This window comes from Strix aluco, chromosome 16 (genome assembly GCF_031877795.1).
Source record: "Strix aluco isolate bStrAlu1 chromosome 16, bStrAlu1.hap1, whole genome shotgun sequence".
NCBI lineage: Eukaryota > Metazoa > Chordata > Aves > Strigiformes > Strigidae > Strix > Strix aluco.
This window is the reverse complement of record NC_133946.1, coordinates 11394650-11414377: the sequence shown is the minus strand read 5'-3', so window position 1 is coordinate 11414377 and position 19728 is coordinate 11394650. Positions and strand designations below refer to the sequence as shown.

The window sequence follows — 19728 nt, the reverse complement described above, 5'->3', positions numbered from 1 at the left end:
CTTGCATTGCAAAAATGTGAAGGTGGAGAGCTCAAAATGCCCTAAGGAAGCACAGAATTGCATCCCCACTTTGGTATTTCACAGTTTGGGCAAAGCATAAGGTGCCCCAGCAGGCCTCTGAACAAAAGCCCTGTTAGTTTAATCAAGAAAACATAAAAAAACTCTTTCCAGACTGCTATGGGCACTGGCAGTGGTCCCACTTAACATCCAGTTACTAGAGCAGTGATGCTTTAGCTTCAGATGGGATTTCAGTTTGTTTTCTCTTCATATAAAAATCCTTTTGCCTCCATTGCTCTCCATCTCCAAGGAAGCCCTACGAGCAGTAATTTCTGCATAGCAAAGCCTAAAGGGCCAAGTCACTCATGTGAGAGCAGTCATCCACAGCAGTAGTGAGCAAGGAAAAAACACCATGCCTCTCCACATGGTGAGTGCGACATGTTTTCCAGGGATGTAAATGCCTTCACTCAGTCTTCGGCCTTTGGTTTGGGTTCTGTTTGTTCCCATGCAACCCCAGAAATTAACTTCTTTCATGCAGCTCCACCTGAGCTCTCATCAGCCTCAACTGAGCAGCCCCAGATCAGCACATGGCAATTTGTCCCTCAATTTGCTATCATGGGTGGGAAGAAAAAATCTAAGAAAATGAAAAATGGCAAAAAAAAATTCTTACACCATTTTTTTTTCTTTCTTATCACCTAGTCTAACCAGAGGTACAAAGGAGACCTGAGCCCCAGGGGATATGGACCATCCAGCCCAACTCACAAGCTACCTGCCAGCTACGCTGGGGATAAATGGGGAAGTGAAATGTTATCGCGCAACTCTCCCCAGGACGCCAAAGAACGTATGTGTCCCACACCGTGCTGCAGCATCCGGGCCTTTTACCCCACACAGAGCAGCCTCAGGCAGCCAGAGAGCATGGCACCATGGCTTTGCATTGCCAGACTTAACTGAAAAGTTTATGTGAGCGCATCCTTTTGCTCACTCTCTGTCCCGGTGGATTTCCTTCTTTCTTCACATTCACCATAACAGTCTGTCCGCTGATTTTGGTTGCTGTGTGCATGTAACCAGACTTACCCAAGTGTGTCCCCTCCCACAAGGCTCTGCACAAGCAGTGACTGCACCTTTTAGTGAAAAGCAACAGACCAGCAGTGGTTTTGGAGGAGATGTACAGAGGAGACTCCAGGTAGTTAGTACAACAGCCAACAGAGCGGCCCTGAGGAGCTCACTGACTCACATCTCAGGCAGCCTGGGACAAGCAGGGCAAAAAAGTGATCACCGTAACCCTCCTTCCAGCTTGACCTTTCTCCTCCTCCCAAGGAGAGTTTCCTTTCCCTGCCAAAACGTTTAAGCGTGTCTAAGCAACCACAGACATTCAGGTCAATCCCTTTCTCTCACCTCCTTTGCCCTTGTCTCCTGCCACACACGCAGCACCCGCCTGGCCCGTTCCTTCCTGTGGTTTCAGAGAAATCCCAGCCAGCAGATCGGCCACATACGAGACTCACATCACTCCCACATGCTATGCGGGGTCAGAGAGCGTGAGACAGACCAGGAGCCCTGCTCACCTCACCCCCTTATCACACCCCACCCCATGGACACCTGTAGCAAGCTGTCTCCCCAAGGCCACAACTGGGGTTCACCCCCTGTTCAGCTACCATGGACTCCTGGAAGCAGAAGCCGTTTTGGGATGACGGAAAGTCCCACAATATGAGCATCACAGACACTTATCTGTTAATAACACTGAGTTACTCTACAGTTTTCAGGAGTTTCATGGAAAAAGTGGTGTTAGATGATGTGTCACTGGAGTTTTATGAGTGTGTTGCTCACTCCAGTTCATGCTTCCTGCCACTTCTATGTAGCTGCACAGCAAAAGCTGAAGCTCTGAGGATCTGGATCAGCAAATTACTTATTAGAAGTAGCAGAGAGGACTGAAAAGCAGAGGGATCAGGGCTACAGCTCAAAACCAAGATGCTAATTGTAGGCACTCACAGAACTGGCCTTCCACATCAGGCAATAGCGAAGGGCCAATGGGAGGAAAATAAATGGCAACGCAGGGGTGCAGAAAAATGGGAACCTCGTTCTCAGAAACAGATAGTCAGGCCTCCCTGACCTCTGCTGTCTCATGTGGTCTGGGTTTTTTCCCCTCCCTGCTGCTAAGTTTGCAGGGCAATTTCCTTATTTCAATAGCCTAAAGGGAACTAAGTAACTCAAAAACAGGAAGATGACAAACTGAAGCAAAAACACAACAGCAACACCAGACATCAGGGAAAAGAGACCCTGTCCCTTGACACCACTTGACAGCACCAGTAGGAGAAGACACTGCCAGATCAGGTTTTACACCCTTGAGCAAACTTCTGCTAGTTGGTGTTGCAGGGTTTTATGTCCTTTGAATGAGGCGTGATGAACAGGATAGGTCAGCAACACAAGAAACAAGATAGATCCCAATATAAATCTGTATATAAAACAGGTGAAAATATAGGTCCTTACCACCACCTGCTACAGACACCAGTCACACAAAATGAATGTGTTCTTATCAAAATGTTTTCCTACTATTTTGCCAAATACAACACACTTTTCCCCCAAGAAGTGCTTCTGAACAAGAATTTCCCAGGCAGATTGATGGGTAGTTTTGTTCCTGTTGACTAAAAGCAAGTGCCTCTACAGGTGTGAGCTCTCCTTTTTCACACCAGACCAATCTCTACTCAGTTAAACACAGACTGGGGGATACGTGCTTGTTGAACGAGATAGGTCAGAATCTGCTGGTATATACCATGACAGAGAATGCACTTTTTGATAGAAATTATACAGCTATATCAATGCTGTCCAACATCAGAACCAGAGATTTCCTTTCTTCCAGGAAGAGCAGTAGTTGTTCCAAGACTCTCTAATTAGCCTAATGGACATTGCTGAAGCAATGAGGCCAAAATCTCAGGCACGCAGTGCTTGTACCAAACCGTGCCCTTGTCCTGGGGCAGTCACACTGCAAAAAACCCTTGAGCAGCTTTTTAGATTCAGTGATCACTATGTGGACAACCAGCACTTGGCTGTTATTTTGTGATTCCTTCTCTCCATCATTCTGGAGAAGAGCTGCAGAAATCTGGGTTTCTCCAAAGAGCAAGTGAGGTTTCAAAAGCTGAGGGAAGTTGAGAGTGTTGGCTTGGGAGGAAAGGGGAGATTCCCACAGCCTGCTAGCCTCCAAAACTGTGGCGGTCTCCCTCTGCACATTCCTGATGGCAGTTTGAAGGTCAAAAAGTCGTTGCTCAACCTACTATTCTAACAAAGCACTTAAACTTGTTCTTGAAAACTAAAATACAAAAGCACTTTCCTTTGGTGTATTTACAGAGTTAATAACAATGCAAAGCCACATTTTGATCTTCTTTACTTTTTCCCCGCAAACACATTAATTTAATAGGATTTGTGAGTGAAGACTTGCTTTAATTCCCTACTCTCTACCTTGTGCCTTGTTTTGCCAGAACTTATTCATCAAATGGATGAGCTGAACGATGAGTTGCTAAAGAAGATCACAAACAATAAAATTCAGCCTCCCCAGCGGAATTTCAAAGTGGAAAAGCCTCAGCAAGTTTTTGTGCCTCTCACCTTCGAATCCAGCACTGAAGAAGTCAAAGCTTGGCTGGAGGCAAAGTCATTCAGCAAAGAGTAAGATCTGCTTTACTACTATATGAAATGCTGGTCCTTCGTTTAAAAAGGAGTGGGGGAGGCAGCTTGCAACATTTCAGCTGGATTACAAGTCACTGGTATTTACTTACAGAGCCTGTGTTGCGAGTTAGATTTCAATCATATTAAATCCAGACTCTATAACCAGTACATTCAGAGCCCAAACTCACTCCCTTTCTTATACATTATCACATAAACCTTGTCTTACAGTGCAGCAAAAGACCTAATGAGTAGCTGCAAATAAAGGAATGGTCTTGCTTATTCACACACCTCATGGCCAAACGCTGCACAACATCCTACCGCTGGTGCTTGTCTGGTCCCAGTTAGCCAGTTCAGAGTGCTGAACTTAGAGAAAAATAACTAATTAACTAACTAAACCTGTGGCCTGAAATGTGAATTCCAGATGACTGCCTGTCTCTGAGGAAGAGGCAGACCCTCAGCTGGGGCTAGCAAATCTTCCCAGCCACTGGGAAGGACCAAAAAGCTGCACGTAGTCAAAGGTTACGAGTTACAACTCACACTCTGCACAGCGAGCTAAGAGGAACTCCAGGACTGCTCCCAAACGTGGTGCAACTGGAGTGAAATCACTGCAGTACCCACGGGGCTGGGGACACAGTGGACGCCAGGGTGACACTGGTTACCCAACAGCTGCCACCCTGGCACAGCCCCAGGCCTTGTGCTCCTGGTGCAGCGGCTGCACCTCAGCTGCTCCTCATCCCTTTACCTCTGACTCCTCACCTTTAGCACGTGTAGCACAATTATCATGTCCTCGCTTTGTGTCTTCCCAGGACAGTGGAACACCTTGGCATCCTTACCGGAGCTCAGCTCTTCTCCCTCAACAGAGAGGAGCTGAAGAAAGTATGTGGTGATGAGGGAAACAGAGTATACAGTAAAATCACAGTGGAGAAAAACCAACTGGAGGTAAGTAGCTTTCCCAGACAACTCCTGCCTGAATGGGTGCCTGTATCAGCAGTGTCAGACATCCCATAAAACAGACATTTTAAGAAACACAATTTAAAAAAAACCCAACCAAAGCCCACACAACCAAAAAACCACACCACCTAAAAATGCTAATTATTCTTTTAAGGTAAAAAACCCCAGATCTGTAAGGCAGATCACCCTGTCTCCACTAATGAATCTGCCTTCTTACCTGTATCACTCAGCCCTTCCAAACCAGCTCTACTCTTACAGAATTAGTTAAATATTATAATTTAACTACAGCCTGAACTTAAAATTCAAACTTCCTCTTTTGTTTCCATTCTAGAAAAGCAGAGGGGAGTCAGAGCTCCAAGAAATCATGAAGCGTCGCCAGGAAAGGATTGATTCCGCTAATTAAAATCTATCTACTTTATTTCAGCTATTAGTCATAGTAGTGCAGGAAAAAGGAGTGAAAGCAACGATCCCCAGTCCAGACAAGAGACAGCAGTGCTCCACACTTGGCAGTGTAATTGCCATCAAAGTGACAATTTCTTGAACACTGTTGATAAGGGTAGACAAAAAGACCACACGTCGCATTGGGAAAGGTGTTTTAATATTGCATGAAGTATTTTTTTTTTATAACTATATATTTTATACTGAAATTTTACGTGCATGCAATCAGAGCAGATCAGAATTCACATGTGTCTGAATATACGACAATGGCTGGATTCAAGCAAAAAAGACCCCACAAAGCTTTTCTGGTAGGGCTGTACCTGCTCCCACCCTCCTCGCCAGCATGGCTCAGGAAGCGAGGGCATGGCATACAGCACAGAACAAGCCAGCCTGAATGTTTAGAGTCTAGACCACAGAAATAAGTCTTTTCCCCCGCTTTTCATTTCCCTCTCTGTGGCAGATATCCCCTGCAGCCCACTAGCAAAGGCCCTGTGACAATTCACTGTCCTCCTTCTGTCACCCCCGTGCCCCCTCGGTGGACGAGGCTAGAATTGAGTGACAACTGAAGTGATTTGAACCTGCAGAGAGGTGAGTTCAGCCTGACCATCCCTGCTTACGCAGAGGCTGGGGCTCAGGGCAGCTGTGCAGCCCTTCACCTTGGCACTGATCCTGTGTCAGAAAGTTGCAGTATTGCCAAAGCCAGGCCTCAAACAAGGAGATGATAAGCCCCTACCATTTGCTCCCAGCCCAGTCACTCCTAAAGCCCTTCCCAGGGTGTTTGCCACTCGTCCCCACCTTCGTGTTTTCATTGCAAAGAGTAATCTGAAATGCTTCCTAAATATCTAAGAAACAAAAGCACACTAGGAAAGGCTGTTTTAATACAAATGGCCACAAGAAAAAAAGATAATAATCTAATTTAGTAGAGGCTGTTGTTCTTCACTTCCTGTTTTTCTTCATGTTATGTGCATATGTATATATCTATCTAGTGAAATACATTCTTACAATCTACAAATAGGGATGAGGAAAAAATCCCTTTCCCTAGAAACATAATGAAGCCATTATGCATCAATAATTTACTCAAAGTTTTAAAAGCACAAGCAAGCATATAGTAGATTTCCTGTCCACAGCAAGTTTAGCACATGCTGGATTTATATCTATATTTTACTTCCAGACCAACTTGACAGGAACACAGTACAGCAAACACATCTACAGGAACTGCTCGCAGACCAGGAAGACCTTGTCTTTCCCTCTCACTCACACACCTTAACTTTGGCTGAACGAGAATTCAGGCCCAGATTCCACAAAGACTTACACAGGTGTTTTCCTTTACATGCTGTGAATGGTCCCACCTCCTTTAAAGGTTAAGCACATGCCTAGGTCTTTGCACAGTTTGGGCCTGTCCTCTCACACTTAATGGTAAAAGCTGTACAGCTGTAAAGCAGCGCCTGGGGAACACATGTCTAAATCTGAGAATACTGATGCACCTCTCAATTTTGGCTTTGTGCTTCCAAAAATGTTTCTAATGGATGGTGTATTTTCATAATCTTCAAATAGGACATTGTTAGCACCAGCAGAATTAGGGTGCAGGCAGAGAACTTAGAGGGGAGGATCATGGTTTTAGTCACAACCCTGCTGGCTTGCCACAGCGGCTGGAACTTGCAAAGTGCACTCACCTTGTCAGGGAGGGATGAAGAGGACAATCCTCCGGAGAAGCCCTGGATTAGGGTGGAGATGGGAAGCAGGTGTGAACACTGGCAAACCACTGGTGTTAGAAGCCCAGGAGGCTAAATAATTTCTAAAATGAAAATAAAAACAAATGGTGAGCTAGGAAACACAACACCATTCTTGTCTTTGGGTATAAAGGAAAACAATTCACACAGAATTATAGTTACTTGGGATTACAATAGAAGAGTACACAACAGTTCTGTAAAGCTGGGAACCATGGGAGCATTTCGTAAAATAAATATATCAGTAGACCTTATTGCAGAAGTCACTTTTAAAAATTTCCATATGACTGAGCTGTGCATCTGTTATATTTGTACTGCCTGCAGATAATGCTATAATGCACTGTACATTAATGTAATTGAACGAAGGATAAAATGATATAACCATGCACTGTATAAGATTTATTAAAATAGTTAAGTTATACTTATAACTCCAGCTCTGTCTCTTTCACTTAGATATAAACGAAAGCAACAGGATGCAAAAACAGTTGTTAAGGGCTGGTTTTCATAATGACTTGTTGCTCTAAGATACACAGCAGAGTATCTGAAACAGCCTGTTTCCTTTTGCTTCTGGGGGACTGCCGATCAAAAGGAAGGATGTTATGGCCTTGATAATCACTCATGTCTAAAAACAGGTTGGTGAAAATCCCACATACGATAGCAACCAAATGCCAGGAGAGCTAGCAGCTGAATCCAAAACATCCCCTTTCTCGTCAGTTTTAAGAACAAACCTCTTTTACCTCTGGAACATGCAACTGAGACAACACGCCAGCATCTACACACACAGATGTTGTCCAGGACTACATTGCGCACTGGCAAGCTAAAAACACCCAAGCCTGGTCACCACCAGCTAATGCAGGGCTGAGAACAAAGAGAGGGAAAGGGATATACAAGGGAGGCTCTCTCATTCCTTGGCAAAGGGCTCTGGAGACAGTGTTTCCTACATAGTCACGGAATTCAGACAGGACTTAAACCTAACGCCTCCCTCCCCTCCATTATCCTCTCTTTTGGTTGGACAAAGCATAAGGAGGTTGTACCAAAGCATATCCATGTATATCAGGAAGGGAAATTACTGTGGCAGTTTCCACAATTGAAACAATACAAGACAAAATGGGGAGAACAGCATGATCCAAAGAGCCTCTGTTTAAAGGCCAAGTGGCAGATTCTGCAACATTTCCAGCCAAGTCTCATTCTCTGTTTCAGAAGCACAACCAGGTTAACAGGATTGGAGTTTAAATGAAGTTTAGGCAAATCAACAGTCGTAGGTGCTCAAGAACGCGTGCCTGGCTGGGTTAGGGGGGCTCTCTAGCACAGCAGTGCAGGCTGGAACCCTGGCTGAGAAGCTGTGTTGAGCCTCGCCACAACACTAAGGGAGTAAACGCACCGCTTGGCTCCTGCAGTGGGTTAACAGGCGTGGCACAGCTGCGAATTCTTCCTCAAGGCTGCTGGACGCGAGGAACGCCTCACCCTCACCAACCCTCCCGCCGCCATTTTATGTCACCGGAGGTGCCCTGTCCCCGAGCGGCCCCACAGGCCCAAGAGAGACGGATGGCTGAGGGGTGGATGGCCGAAGGGCGCCTCGGGCGTCATGCCCAGCCGTGAGGAGACTCCACAGGAGCTCCTGGGGACAGAAGGGTCCCCCTCAGCCCCAGCCCACCCAGACAGCACCTCCCCAAGAGCCGCGCTGCCCTCTCCCCGCTGAGGGCAATGGCGGGCAGAGGCAGCCGCATCGCCTGTCGCCACAGTGACACCCCCCCGCCCTCACGAGCCGCCAAACCACCCAATCAGAAACTGCCTTCCTTCCCCCCGTCCTATCCCGGCTCCTCCGGGCCGCGTCCGTCTTGCCCCCGCGCTCCTGATTGGTTCGCCGCCTCCCTCCTGGGATGGGATTGGCGGCGGGCGGGCGGCGCGCCCCTCCCCGCGGGGCGGCGGGTGTCGGGAGCGAGCGGCGGGTGCAGGCAGGCAGGGTTCCTTATAGGCGGCGCGAGCCCCCCCCATTATACGGACTATGTCGGTGTCCCCCGTGAAGCGACAGAAGATGGAGTCGGTGCTGGACCAGCTCAAGCACCACACCACCGTGGTGGCCGACACCGGGGACTTCAACGGTGAGAGGCGGCGAGAGGGGGGTCCCTGTCACCGCACTCCCCCCCTCCGTGGAGTGGGCGCGCCCGGCCGAAGGGGCGAGTGCCCGCGGGGGAGCGAACTATCTTGGCAGGGGGCGGAGGGGTCGCCGCCGCTCGGTGCCGGTCGCGGCGCGTTGCGCAAGGCCGGTGTTGGGAAAGGCGCCGTTACCTAACGCGGGGCGGGGGGGCCGCGGCCGTTCTCGGCGGGCTCCGCCGCAGGCTGCGGCAACGGCTTCGGCCAAGGGCAGCCCGGAGATGGCGCCGGTGGCTGCACCCGGCATCCGCTGTCCGGGCTGCCGAGTCCCGGTGAGACCCGTCCCGGTGGGAAGTGTCGAGCCACCCCCATGTCCTCTGGGCTGAGGTCTGGGGGCGGCCTGCGCGTTCCCGGCTGCTGGGCTAGTGACGTCCCTCCTGTGGCGACAGCCCGAGTGGCTCTCGGTCCACCGGGTCCCCAGGGAGCTGGAGCAGGCAGCGCCCCGGCAGCTGAGTTGGCCGGTTAATGATGCTCCTGCCGAGCCTTCGCACCTCGTAGGGCCGATCCCGCCCATTTGCCAGACCCTCCAGTGATATTTTTTTTACCCCTTTTGACTTACGGTGTGCGCCAACCCCCAGCGCCATGTGCTGGTACTACTAAGTGCCAGACTCGACAAGATAAGCTCAGCGGGGCTAACGAAGTTGTATTTTCCAATAACCAATGCAGATTCTGGCTTTATTTTTTTCAAATGATGGAACCAAAGCAGTTATGAAGCAAAGAAATTAATTCAAGAGTGCTTTTGTTTTCCTTATCTCATGAGAAGGAGCAAGCGTGCTCCTTTCCTAGGGAGGGAGGTGGTGTTCGACTATAAAGCTGCTTGTCCCGAAGCTGTCGCTGCCTGAGCGCCTGCACAGGCGTGCAACTTTCTCGGTACATCAGAGCTGAAAAATCCCTCCCCTGAATGTCTCTGGGTTGCGTAGAGCAACACTCAAATCCTGTTCTGCCCTCACCGAGGCTTGCGGTAATCTGTCTGCTGCTTACCTAATCCTATAGGTGATGAATAAACAATCCTAAATGGCAGCTGCCAAATGTCTTGTATTAGGAAACTTAAGATGAGGAGTGCACAGGGGTAGCAACACCTCAGACACGAGCCTTGTGATGCTCTGTGTGTGTATTTACATATTTGCACTAGCTCTAGGTAATGTACATCTGTTAAATGCTTCAAATTGCTTGATTTCAAGTGTCGGGCTGAGTGGAACATTACAGAGAAACTATCACTTGCCTTTAACAGTCTGATATGAGAGACAAGCACCACACCATGATGGGTTCGGAGCACTGATGCAGCTTTATCAAGCATTGCATCAAGAGAGTTGGAAACGCTGAGTGACCAGATCACTTTAGCCTTGTCAGATTTGTGTAGCTCTGAGTAGCAACAAACCTGGCTAAAGCCCAGCATGTGCCGAAACTGCATGAATTTAAAACAGTACCCTGGTTTCAAAAAAGCATAATGAGGAAAAAAAAAAAAATCCTTCTACGGGTGGCAGTAAGGAGGCTGAGCACTGCCCACTGCAAAGTTTGAACAAGCTCCCTGAAATAGCTTTGCAGTTGATCAATCTCTGGCTGCCTGTTGTCACCCGTGGATCCTTCTTACAGTCCAAACAAGGCTACAGTCAACATCTGACACCCTCCCTGTCCACATTAAACACTGATCCTGGTTAAGGTGCGGTTGTTGCTAACACCAGTTCCCAGTTTTATCACTAGAGAAACATGTTCGTAAGGTGCCATGTTGGAAAGGATGCTGGTTTGAATGGCTCTTGAAGCAAGTACTGGCTGTAAGTGGTGGTGGCCTCTGTAGTAGCTGCACGAGGTTTGCTTTTTAATTAAGCTGGACAAGAACACGCCCTTTTGCCTGGCTTGCTTTGTGCTCACGCTGAGGAAAGGTGGCACAATGGTCATGGATCCCCCACCAAAAGCTCGTACTGTACAGCTAAAACACAGGCTGCTAACTGCTTTCTGACAGACCTAAAGGAACACTGGGTGAGGAAAACTGGGTGACAGACTTAATGAGATCAATTTATGTATGTTGCCGTAAGAGTCTTCAAATGCTGCAGGGCTAGAAAGGAATAAATCCTGTCAAAATACACTTCTCTAAAATTCTGCATATGCTTCAGAACTGAGTTTCATTGGTGTACTGCTTTATTTTAAAATTAAATTGGGTTTTAAAATTAAAGTGTGTTTTGAAGGACCTGGTTGTATGGAATGGACTTGCTCCAGGATCACAATCATTGCCTAGAAGGGAGCTATGGAAAACAATACTTATTTTCTTCTATGATTGAAAAAATAAAGTTGCACTGTCTAATTTGGGTTTTCATCCCTGTGTAAAAACGCTGAGGTAAATGAGCTGGTAATATTTTGTTATTTTTGACATTTAGCTGGGTTAACAAGGGAGCTTGCAAGCAGCAATCACTGAAGGGCCTGCAGAGGTTCTCCCCCCTTTGCTGAGTCAGGCTCTGCATGCCAGGCAGCTCAGCTGTGATTAGGGCCAGACAAAGCATGGTCCCAGCCTACTCTGGTAAACAACTGGTATCACCTGAAAGAGGTGTAGTCCAGGGTTTAAGGTAAGCCAAAGAGTCAAGTATCTCCTGTAAGGGAGGAAGCCTGGTAGAACAAGGAAATTCCAAGAACCAGTTACTAAGAAATGGTCGGCAGCTATTTGAAAAAGTTTTAAAATGCAGTAAGTTGCTAGAGCCTAACAGATGAGTAGTTCTTCAGTTCTGGTTCTAACAGTTGTAGACAAACACAAACCCAAATGCCTGACTGCTAGAAGGGAAGAAAGATCCCCTTGTCTTTACTTCCCCCCTGTGATTCCTGGAACTCAGCTATGCTGGTGAATATGATATGGACAGATGGAAGAAGTTGAAAATTAGTCCTACTTCTCTTCATCTGTCATTTCTACAAGTTTATTTCTTTTGGGCAATGTCTATAGTAGTGACTAAACTTTGCTGCATCTTATTACTGTAGCTCTGTTAACCTTGTTCTGGTACTTCTGGCCAGCTTTCAGGCAGTGCTATTTAAAGATTGTGCACTAGTCTGCTCTGTCATGAATGCTACTATCCTACAGCCATTAAGTGTTTACATTCTCATATATTTGAGCAACATGCTTTTAATTGCTCAGGCTTGCTGATTATTTTAAACAGGCTATTTTTATTTCCTTAGCAATTGATGAGTACAAGCCCCTGGATGCCACCACAAACCCATCTCTGATACTAGCTGCTGCTCAGATGCCAGCTTACCAGGAACTTGTGGATGATGCTGTTGCCTATGGGAAAAAACTCGGTGGGTAAGTAAAGAGGTTTTTGGTTTTTTTTTTAATCTCAGTAGATCTATATTTAATATGCCTTATTTATACAAATAGTGTTTAGCACTACTAGCAATGTACTGGGGTTTTCCCCTCATGTACTCGTGGGTGTATCTCCTACCACAAAAAGCCTCAATCCTTAAAGAAAAATTTCTTACACCCATTTCAGATGTGCTTTGAAGAAGCACATCTCCATTTACCAGTCTACACGTGGCCTTCTGGGACTGCTCAGGAAAACACTCTTGAGTTGACAGCATTATATGAAATGGGGTCCAAAGGCTAATACTGCAGGTGGTACAGAGAGAACAGAACATAACCATGGAGCAGAGCAGAAGTGGCTATTTGAACTCTGGAATTTGATGTTAAATGGGCTGTGAAATTTGATCTTCAAATCCATGGCAAGGTGTGAATGCACTTTTTTTTTTCCCCATAGAAATGATTTTGCTCTTTGTGGTTTTCAGGTCAGAAGAGGAGCAGATCAAAAATGCTTGTGACAAACTTTTTGTATTATTTGGAGCTGAAATATTGAAGAGGATACCTGGCCGTGTGTCCACAGAAGTAGATGCAAGGTTGGCTCTTTTTCCTCTGGGTTACCCTGGATATTTGTACATACAAAAAGAGACATGATGTGAGTTGGAGAAAGATGTTCTTGACTAGACAGCTCACTGTTATAAGACCAGCAAGTATTTACATCATTAATATTTAATTGGAGCATGGATTTCCTTTAGTTTGCTTGATTCTAACTCTGTGACAAAATTTTATGAAAACAAGTAACGCTGTGCTTGAACTTTGTAATCTTCCTGTTGTTAAGCAAGGGAAACCTCATGCTTCCAGTATACTTAGTTTTGCTTGTTCTCTTCTGTGTGATAACATCTTCCCAATTTACCAAGAGATCTGTTTTAACAATTTATTTCAAGACTTGCATAGGACTCTTCTGTTAACCTACTCATTGCCAGTTCACTTCTAATGCTCAGCTTCTGCATTCATTATGAAAAACTTGAGGAAAACTTTAATCTATAACGTTCGCAAGGAAAGCTATCTGGAGCTCTGGATCCTCTGAATCAGAAAGTAGCAGTGCTGTCAAACACCTACCTGATGGGCTCACAATCCAGGAAGTATCTCTGAGAACAAAAACCCACTATTGGCATATAAATGCTGATAAAACAGACAATGTTTTTCAATGGGGTTGGGGGGGGAGCATTGGAAGAAAAAAAAAAAGTCAGTTTTAAGCAGTCCTGCTCTTGTTTCAAAGGTTGTCCTTCGATAAGGAAGGAATGATTCAAAGGGCCAGGCGCCTCATTGACCTTTATAAGGAAGCAGGAATTGGTAAAGATCGTATTCTCATAAAGCTCTCTTCAACATGGGAAGGAATCCAGGCTGGCAAGTAAGTGTTTCTGTACCTGGTGTGCTGATTCATAGCATGCTTCTTCTGCCTGTTCACAGGCACCTGACAAATGCATTCTGCACTTAAAGAATTGTTTTGAAAGCGCTGCACCAGGAAATCTGTTACTAGGGCTACAGCTAGCAAGCAAGGTGCTCTGCTACAGCGTCCTGTTGAAATAGGAGAAGTTTGTTCATACAAAGGCCAGGCCACAAAGAGAGTTTCCTGAAATACTGTGATAAGTTGTCTGCGTTTGGTTCAAGGAACAGCATTAAACAAAGCAGAGTCCGGCAGTGCAAAACATTTGCTGTTAGCTTAAAACTTTAAAGCTTATAAAAACTACCACATGTCTAATTTAAGCCAAGAAATTCAGTAGTTTTAACCTACCAGCTTGTTACTAGGATATAAATTCAGTAGGTGAGTAAACTGCCGTTTTAAGCCAGCCTATGTCTGCAGGGTTCTGGAAGCAGAGTATGGGATTCACTGCAACATGACCTTGCTGTTCTCCTTTGCTCAGGCAGTTGCCTGTGCTGAAGCTGGAGTTACTCTGATTTCCCCATTCGTAGGACGTATCCTGGATTGGTACGTTGCAAATGGAGATAAAAAAACCTATGAGCCTTCAGAGGATCCGGGTAAGCTTTCCTTTTAAGATATATTTTAACAATACAGTAGCTACTCATTCAAACTGCAGTTTTCTCATATAAATCCTCTTACGAAAAACCATTGGTTTTGAGCATGTTCTAAATAATCATTTGTACTCCTAATGAATTCTTCTGAAAGTTGCTGATGTTTCCTTTTCAGGAGTGAAGAGTGTCACTAAGATCTATAACTACTACAAAAAGTTTGGCTACAAAACTATTGTGATGGGTGCCTCGTTTCGAAATACTGGAGAAATAAGAGCGCTTACAGGCTGTGACTATCTCACTATTTCACCCAAGCTTTTGGCAGAGCTCAGTAAAGAGTATGTCAAGTTAACTCCCAGACTCAGTGTAAAAGAGGGTAAGTCTACTTCTACATAACACGGGCTTGCGCAGCCTCCCTTTCTTCTTGAATGTTAAGAGTACGTGGTTCCAGTCAGCTCTGTGGTGCTTGTTTCTACTCTGCTTTAAGGAGAAGTCTTGACCCCTCTCTAAAGGCAATACCGCAGCCTCGTTACTGCAGTGCTGCTACAGTTGGTGACACACACAGTCGCTTCTTTAGGGTCTTGGGTCCCACTGCGTACACTAACTGGAATTACCGTAGGGTTTGAGTGTGCTTAAACACTGGGCACCCTCTCCTGGGAGGACAGGGAGAGCAGAAGGAAGTTCATACTTCAGTAAAATTTCATCCCAAGCATATGAATATTAGCAAAGATGCCAAATGTGGTTTAATCTTATGTTAATATTGCATCAGTGACGCAGTTAGCTCTGGACATGCCAAATGTGCGTTTTCCCTCCAGAAACTAATCATATGCAAGATAAAGTGATTTGATCTAGTGATACTGTGCCACGATGGTTTTGAATGTATGCTCCCATTGCACTACTCTTGCTTTTCTGTAGCCTTATTAAAATTCTACTTTACAACTCAGAAGATGAATTTGTGCCCAGCTGTAGCCATGGCTTGCTGCTTACAGGGTGCTAGCTGCCTTGTAGGCACATTATCAATTGAGCTTTTGTTAGGTACTGCCAGATAATCAAAGACCTAATTGTTCAGCATATTTGCTTAGAATGTCTCACTGCAGTAGGACTGTTGCATAATTCTTGATAATAGGCCTGAAAGTACCGTACCATTCAGAAGCAGAGACAAGATAATGGCATACACATAAACATTGTATTTTAAGAGAAACTGATTATCTAGGCTACCTTTTTTTTTTTTTCCTCCAAAACCAGATCAGGAGCATTTTCAGTCTTGCATCCCAAAGTGTGCTCCTGTAGCAAGTCATGTTGAAAGTGGTGTTTGAAATTTTTCAACAGCTGGAGATGGTCAGAATCTTGAGAATGTTTTAGGAAGCCTGTGGCATTTGATAATAATCTGATAATACAGTTTGTCTCTTTTTCAATTCCCCTTGCACAGCTCAGGCATGCGACCTTGAGAAGATCCACCTGGATGAGAAGGCATTCCGCTGGCACCACAACGAAGACCAAATGGCTGTGGAGAAATTATCTGATGGGATCAGAAAATTTGCTGCAGATGCAATTAAGCTGGAGAGGATGTTAAAGGTAGATGTTACATCATGCTGTCTCTTGTCACCTCTCACATTCCTGCAAGTACCGCAGCAAACCCGCAGTTCCTTGTGGTAGAGCTGAGGGTTAGGAACTCGTAAGCAAATCTGATCAGGTTTTTATACAGGCAGTACACGTTAGTAGGAGAGGCAGCTAGAAAACTGGCCACTTAATTTAAGTGAACTTGGTAAACTTCGCTACATCTCAAGAAAGGATTCATGCTGGGTGTATACAGCCACACCTGCTGTTTGAGGCTCAAGGCAGTGTTTAGACTGGCAGCTCATCAAGATAACACTACTGTCAAAGCAAAAAGTCCCTTAAGTCTAATTCTAAACTCACTGGCTGTGAGCAGTGGTACAAGACACGTAAATAACCTTCAGACAGTGAGCTGGAAATAAATCATGCTTGTACTTGGCACTAGGAGGCACCAAGAACAGATACAGTGAGTACAGCCAGGCCACATGAAAGCCTTCTGTCAGTTTATGGAGAGTTTTTCAAATGGGATTAATTGAATTGTGTATGGTTTGGGGGGAAAAAAGACACACCAAGTATACCTGATCTAGGCACTTCTAACAAGAAGTCTTGTTCTGACTGACAACTACTTAATAGTGACTTAAGTCTGCACTGCTAAAGCATGGTTCCCAAACTCTTACTCAGCTGTTTGTTTACTTCTCTCTTTCTAGGAGCGAATGTTCAGTGCTGAAAATGGAAAGTAGAAAAATCAGAATTTTCCTGAGTGGTCAAGGCTGAATGAGTGTATCACCTGAGGTTAAACAGATGTATAAATGTCTTATCTGTAAAAGTCTTATGCTATGTATGGATAGATTTCTGTATTATGCTTTTTTATCAATTTGCAAAGGGACAAATAGAATTTCAAATTTTTGTGGCACTTTTGTCAATACATGCAAATTAACACAGACTCTCCTTGTAACGTGTTCATTTCACTGCTGCAAGAGACACCTGACACTATTTAACTTTTTGTATTAAATTCCTAATTAAGTCTGCAGTCCTAACACATTAAGAAAACAGGTTTGTCTTTCACACTGTTTTACTAAAGAGAAGTTACAGGTTTCAAAAGCGCTCCAAAAACCCACAAGTATTCTTATGAGACACACACACACACACACATATATGTACGCATACTAGCCTCCCATCCCTTCCGTTCCTCTTTCTGCAGCTAAGGTGGCAGCAGTAGTGACTTACTGGTTGGTAAACCTTGTGAATGTCATCATAATTAGTATTTCAAGGCTTTTTAACAGGGGGAAAAAGCTGTATCGTAAGCAATTTTTAGGAATTTTGTCAAATACTTGTTTTGTTTACTGCTTGCCTAAGAGCCTAAAGCAAGGTAACAGCAAGAACGTGGAATGCATTGAAGCTGAAAATGCCACTTTGATTACAACACAGGCATGAGCTACAAGTATCCTGGTGTTATTGAAGGCTACGCTTTCAAAATTAAGTAACTAAGTCTCTCAAGCAGTTAAATAACTTGACAATTGGTTAATGTGAGCTGACAGAGTGAACATGTGGATACAACTCAAGATTGGCTGTTAGAGCTTTGTATATTGTCTCCGGAGGAGTTACTGCTTTTCTTTATGCAACAGTCATGGAATTGCTGCCAACCCCACCCACAAATGAGGATTTTATGTCTGGGTTTTCTGTGCTGTGGGGTTTTTTTTAAAGTTCTATCACCCCCTCCTTTCCTCATTGTCCTTAAGCTGCTGCTTTTGGGAAAGAGCTAGAGCTGTGTGACAGCCTTCCTCAGGAATGACCTAATCCTAATGCAGCACTTACCAATTACAGGGCTTTCCATTAAATTGGGATGCACGTCATTATATTTCATTCTTCATTGTATTTCATTAAGACTAATTAAATAAATCTCTTATTAGTTTATATAGGTCCAGTTCCATCAAGAGTAGACATGAGGTTCCTGTTTATATGTAGACACAATTAACTGTTTCCTGATAGTTGCTTAACTTAACCTCTTAAAAAAAAAAAATGGCAGCACTGAGGCTACAATACTTATACATCCATACTACATCCAGCTTGAATAATACAAGAAAAACAAGCCAAGGGAGCAAGGTAACCACTAACATCAGTGTGACACAGCAGCACTATTGTTCGGACATTGCTATAACAACCTGGGAAGTGTTGTTTCAGCCACAGCCGGCTGTACAGCCACAAACCAGATGCAGGTCTGATAACAGAACCCTATCGAACATCTACAGGGTGTTGCAGCCTCCCAGCCTTGCCCTGGACCGGCTGCACACGGGGCTGGGAATAGCTCCAGTCTGCCAGAGGGAGATGAAGCCACCTCGGGGCACTGAGCCAGACTCCTCTGCTCTACAGCTGTAGGTAACAGTGAGAAGCAGGCCAGTGTAGAAAGCCAGCTTGCCGGAGAGAGGTGACCTTCTCCTCCTTTCAAAGGTCAAGCTAGCATTAAAAGCTTTACCCTGCCCCCAGCTCCCTCCACTGTGCCACACAGCCATCCGACCTACCACTGCAAGTCAAAGTGCGCACTGTGATTTAGATCACTGCAGTCATTACAAACTGTTAACAGAGTATTTGTATCCTGCTGAAAAGGAAACAACTCCAAGCACAGCAGAGGTGCCAAGTACAAGTCTAGGCTCTCTGCTGTGGCTCAAGCTTTCTCAACATCTGTTTTCTGTTCCAGAATATGAGACAAGGAGAGGTCTAGCCTCTTAGCAGACCACACTTTCCAAGACAGGCAAGTTTGGCTCCAACTGTTAACAGTTACAAAAGCATGAAGTCATGACTTTCTCAGGCAAGCAAATCAGTGCAGAATCAGCACTCCCTGGGACAGCTTTAATAAAGCTGCACAGCACCATTGTGAGACTGACAGCTGTAGAAATGACAGACCACTGAGGCCCATGGCAAGCCAGAGCAACCAGAGATGACTTCTGAAAGGCAACACAACTCATGAGCAGGCACTTCAACGTGTTCTCTAACAACTGCTATTACAATAATCAGAACAGATGAACAAGGTAGGATGAGGATCCTCAGCCGGACAAAAATACTTCCCCACAGCAACAAGCCTACTTGTGAACATTAAACACAATGTCAGTGATGAAGAGCTCAAGTATTTCCCATATTCTGAAGAGGAAGATCTGGGGCTGTAGAAGTGGCAAATACAGACCTGCTGTAGAGAGAGGCCTGTGCGGCTGTTGCTGGTCTCCCTCAAAACCAGATCTTTCTTCCTCACGTTCACTGACAGGTGGTAAGCTCTCTACAGTCTCTAACTTCACCTGGATAGCTGAATGATTCTCAGCCTGCCACAGCTTGTCTTACAACCAAGGCAAGCATGTCCTAATGCCTGACTTCTTAGCAAAGGAATTAGGAGGTATTTTAGGCTGCTACTGCATTCTTACAGGTGGAAGGGTTCAGGCATGATTATACAGCAGAGAAGCTGCATGAAGCTGAGCTACCCAAGTTAGCCCTGACCCTGGCTGGTCAGTCTTCATACCAGCTCCATTCTTGATGCAACACAGAAGGATCGCCTGTCTGGACTTCGCGTTTACCAGCCCATTGGCATCAACAGGAATATTTTTGTTGATTCCTTCAGCTGAGCCATTCTCCTGAGATTCATACCTTTTTGTCATTTAAAAAAAATAATTCCAAAGCAATGCAGTGCTGTCAGATTGCCCTGGAGCACCAACACATATTTTCTGCATAAGAACAGAGAGCTACATGCCAGTTTCTTGAAACAGCTCAGCTGTGCATCTGCACCTGATGTACAACCATTTCTCTGCATCTGTCCTAGGCTTTAGCCACTACTGACAAAGGGTCAGATCCAGAAGTAGCTGGATTTGACAGTAGTTTTTGATATAGAAGCTTCTTCTCTCATTGCCAAAACCAACTCATTTCATCTGGACAAAGGCTGGCTCCTAGGAACACAGCCCAAAGGAATGG

The 19728-nt window shown here is 45.3% G+C and overlaps 3 protein-coding genes across 4 annotated transcripts in view; 2 read left to right on the top strand and 1 right to left on the bottom strand.

Annotated features, from left to right (window-relative positions):
- The window catches only part of EPS8L2 (EPS8 signaling adaptor L2), a 65761-nt gene extending 58566 nt beyond the window's left edge, over positions 1 to 7195 (top strand). Inside the window, exons 18-21 of the mRNA XM_074842357.1 lie at positions 697 to 838; positions 3468 to 3651; positions 4458 to 4590; positions 4934 to 7195. Of these exons, the coding sequence (XP_074698458.1) occupies positions 697 to 838; positions 3468 to 3651; positions 4458 to 4590; positions 4934 to 5005 (531 nt within the window). The 3' untranslated portion in view covers positions 5006 to 7195. The remainder of the gene's footprint in view (positions 1 to 696; positions 839 to 3467; positions 3652 to 4457; positions 4591 to 4933) is intronic.
- A 1499-nt stretch (positions 7196 to 8694) lies between these two features.
- TALDO1 (transaldolase 1) lies at positions 8695 to 16720 on the top strand. The gene is made up of 8 exons (XM_074842152.1): positions 8695 to 8869; positions 12078 to 12201; positions 12681 to 12788; positions 13472 to 13603; positions 14057 to 14232; positions 14402 to 14599; positions 15653 to 15798; positions 16485 to 16720. The coding sequence occupies exons 1-8, from the start codon at positions 8773 to 8775 to the stop codon at positions 16515 to 16517; spliced, it is 1014 nt and encodes a 337-aa protein (XP_074698253.1). The 5' UTR covers positions 8695 to 8772; the 3' UTR covers positions 16518 to 16720.
- GATD1 (glutamine amidotransferase class 1 domain containing 1) overlaps positions 12684 to 19728 on the bottom strand; it is a 26365-nt gene continuing 19320 nt past the window's right edge. For both annotated transcript variants that reach the window (XM_074842179.1, XM_074842176.1), the window contains one exon: positions 12684 to 12814. The gene's annotated coding sequence lies outside the window, so the exon portion shown is untranslated. The remainder of the gene's footprint in view (positions 12815 to 19728) is intronic.

Excerpts from the sequence above, each read along its gene's own strand:
- TALDO1 (XM_074842152.1), top strand. The coding sequence starts at position 8,773 with ATGTCGGTGTCCCCCGTGAAGCGACAGAAGATGGAGTCGGTGCTGGAC. Across the intron at positions 12,789-13,471 it reads TCCACAGAAGTAGATGCAAG|GTTGTCCTTCGATAAGGAAG; the intron begins GTTGGCTCTTTT and ends CTTGTTTCAAAG. Across the intron at positions 14,600-15,652 it reads CAGACTCAGTGTAAAAGAGG|CTCAGGCATGCGACCTTGAG; the intron begins GTAAGTCTACTT and ends CCCCTTGCACAG.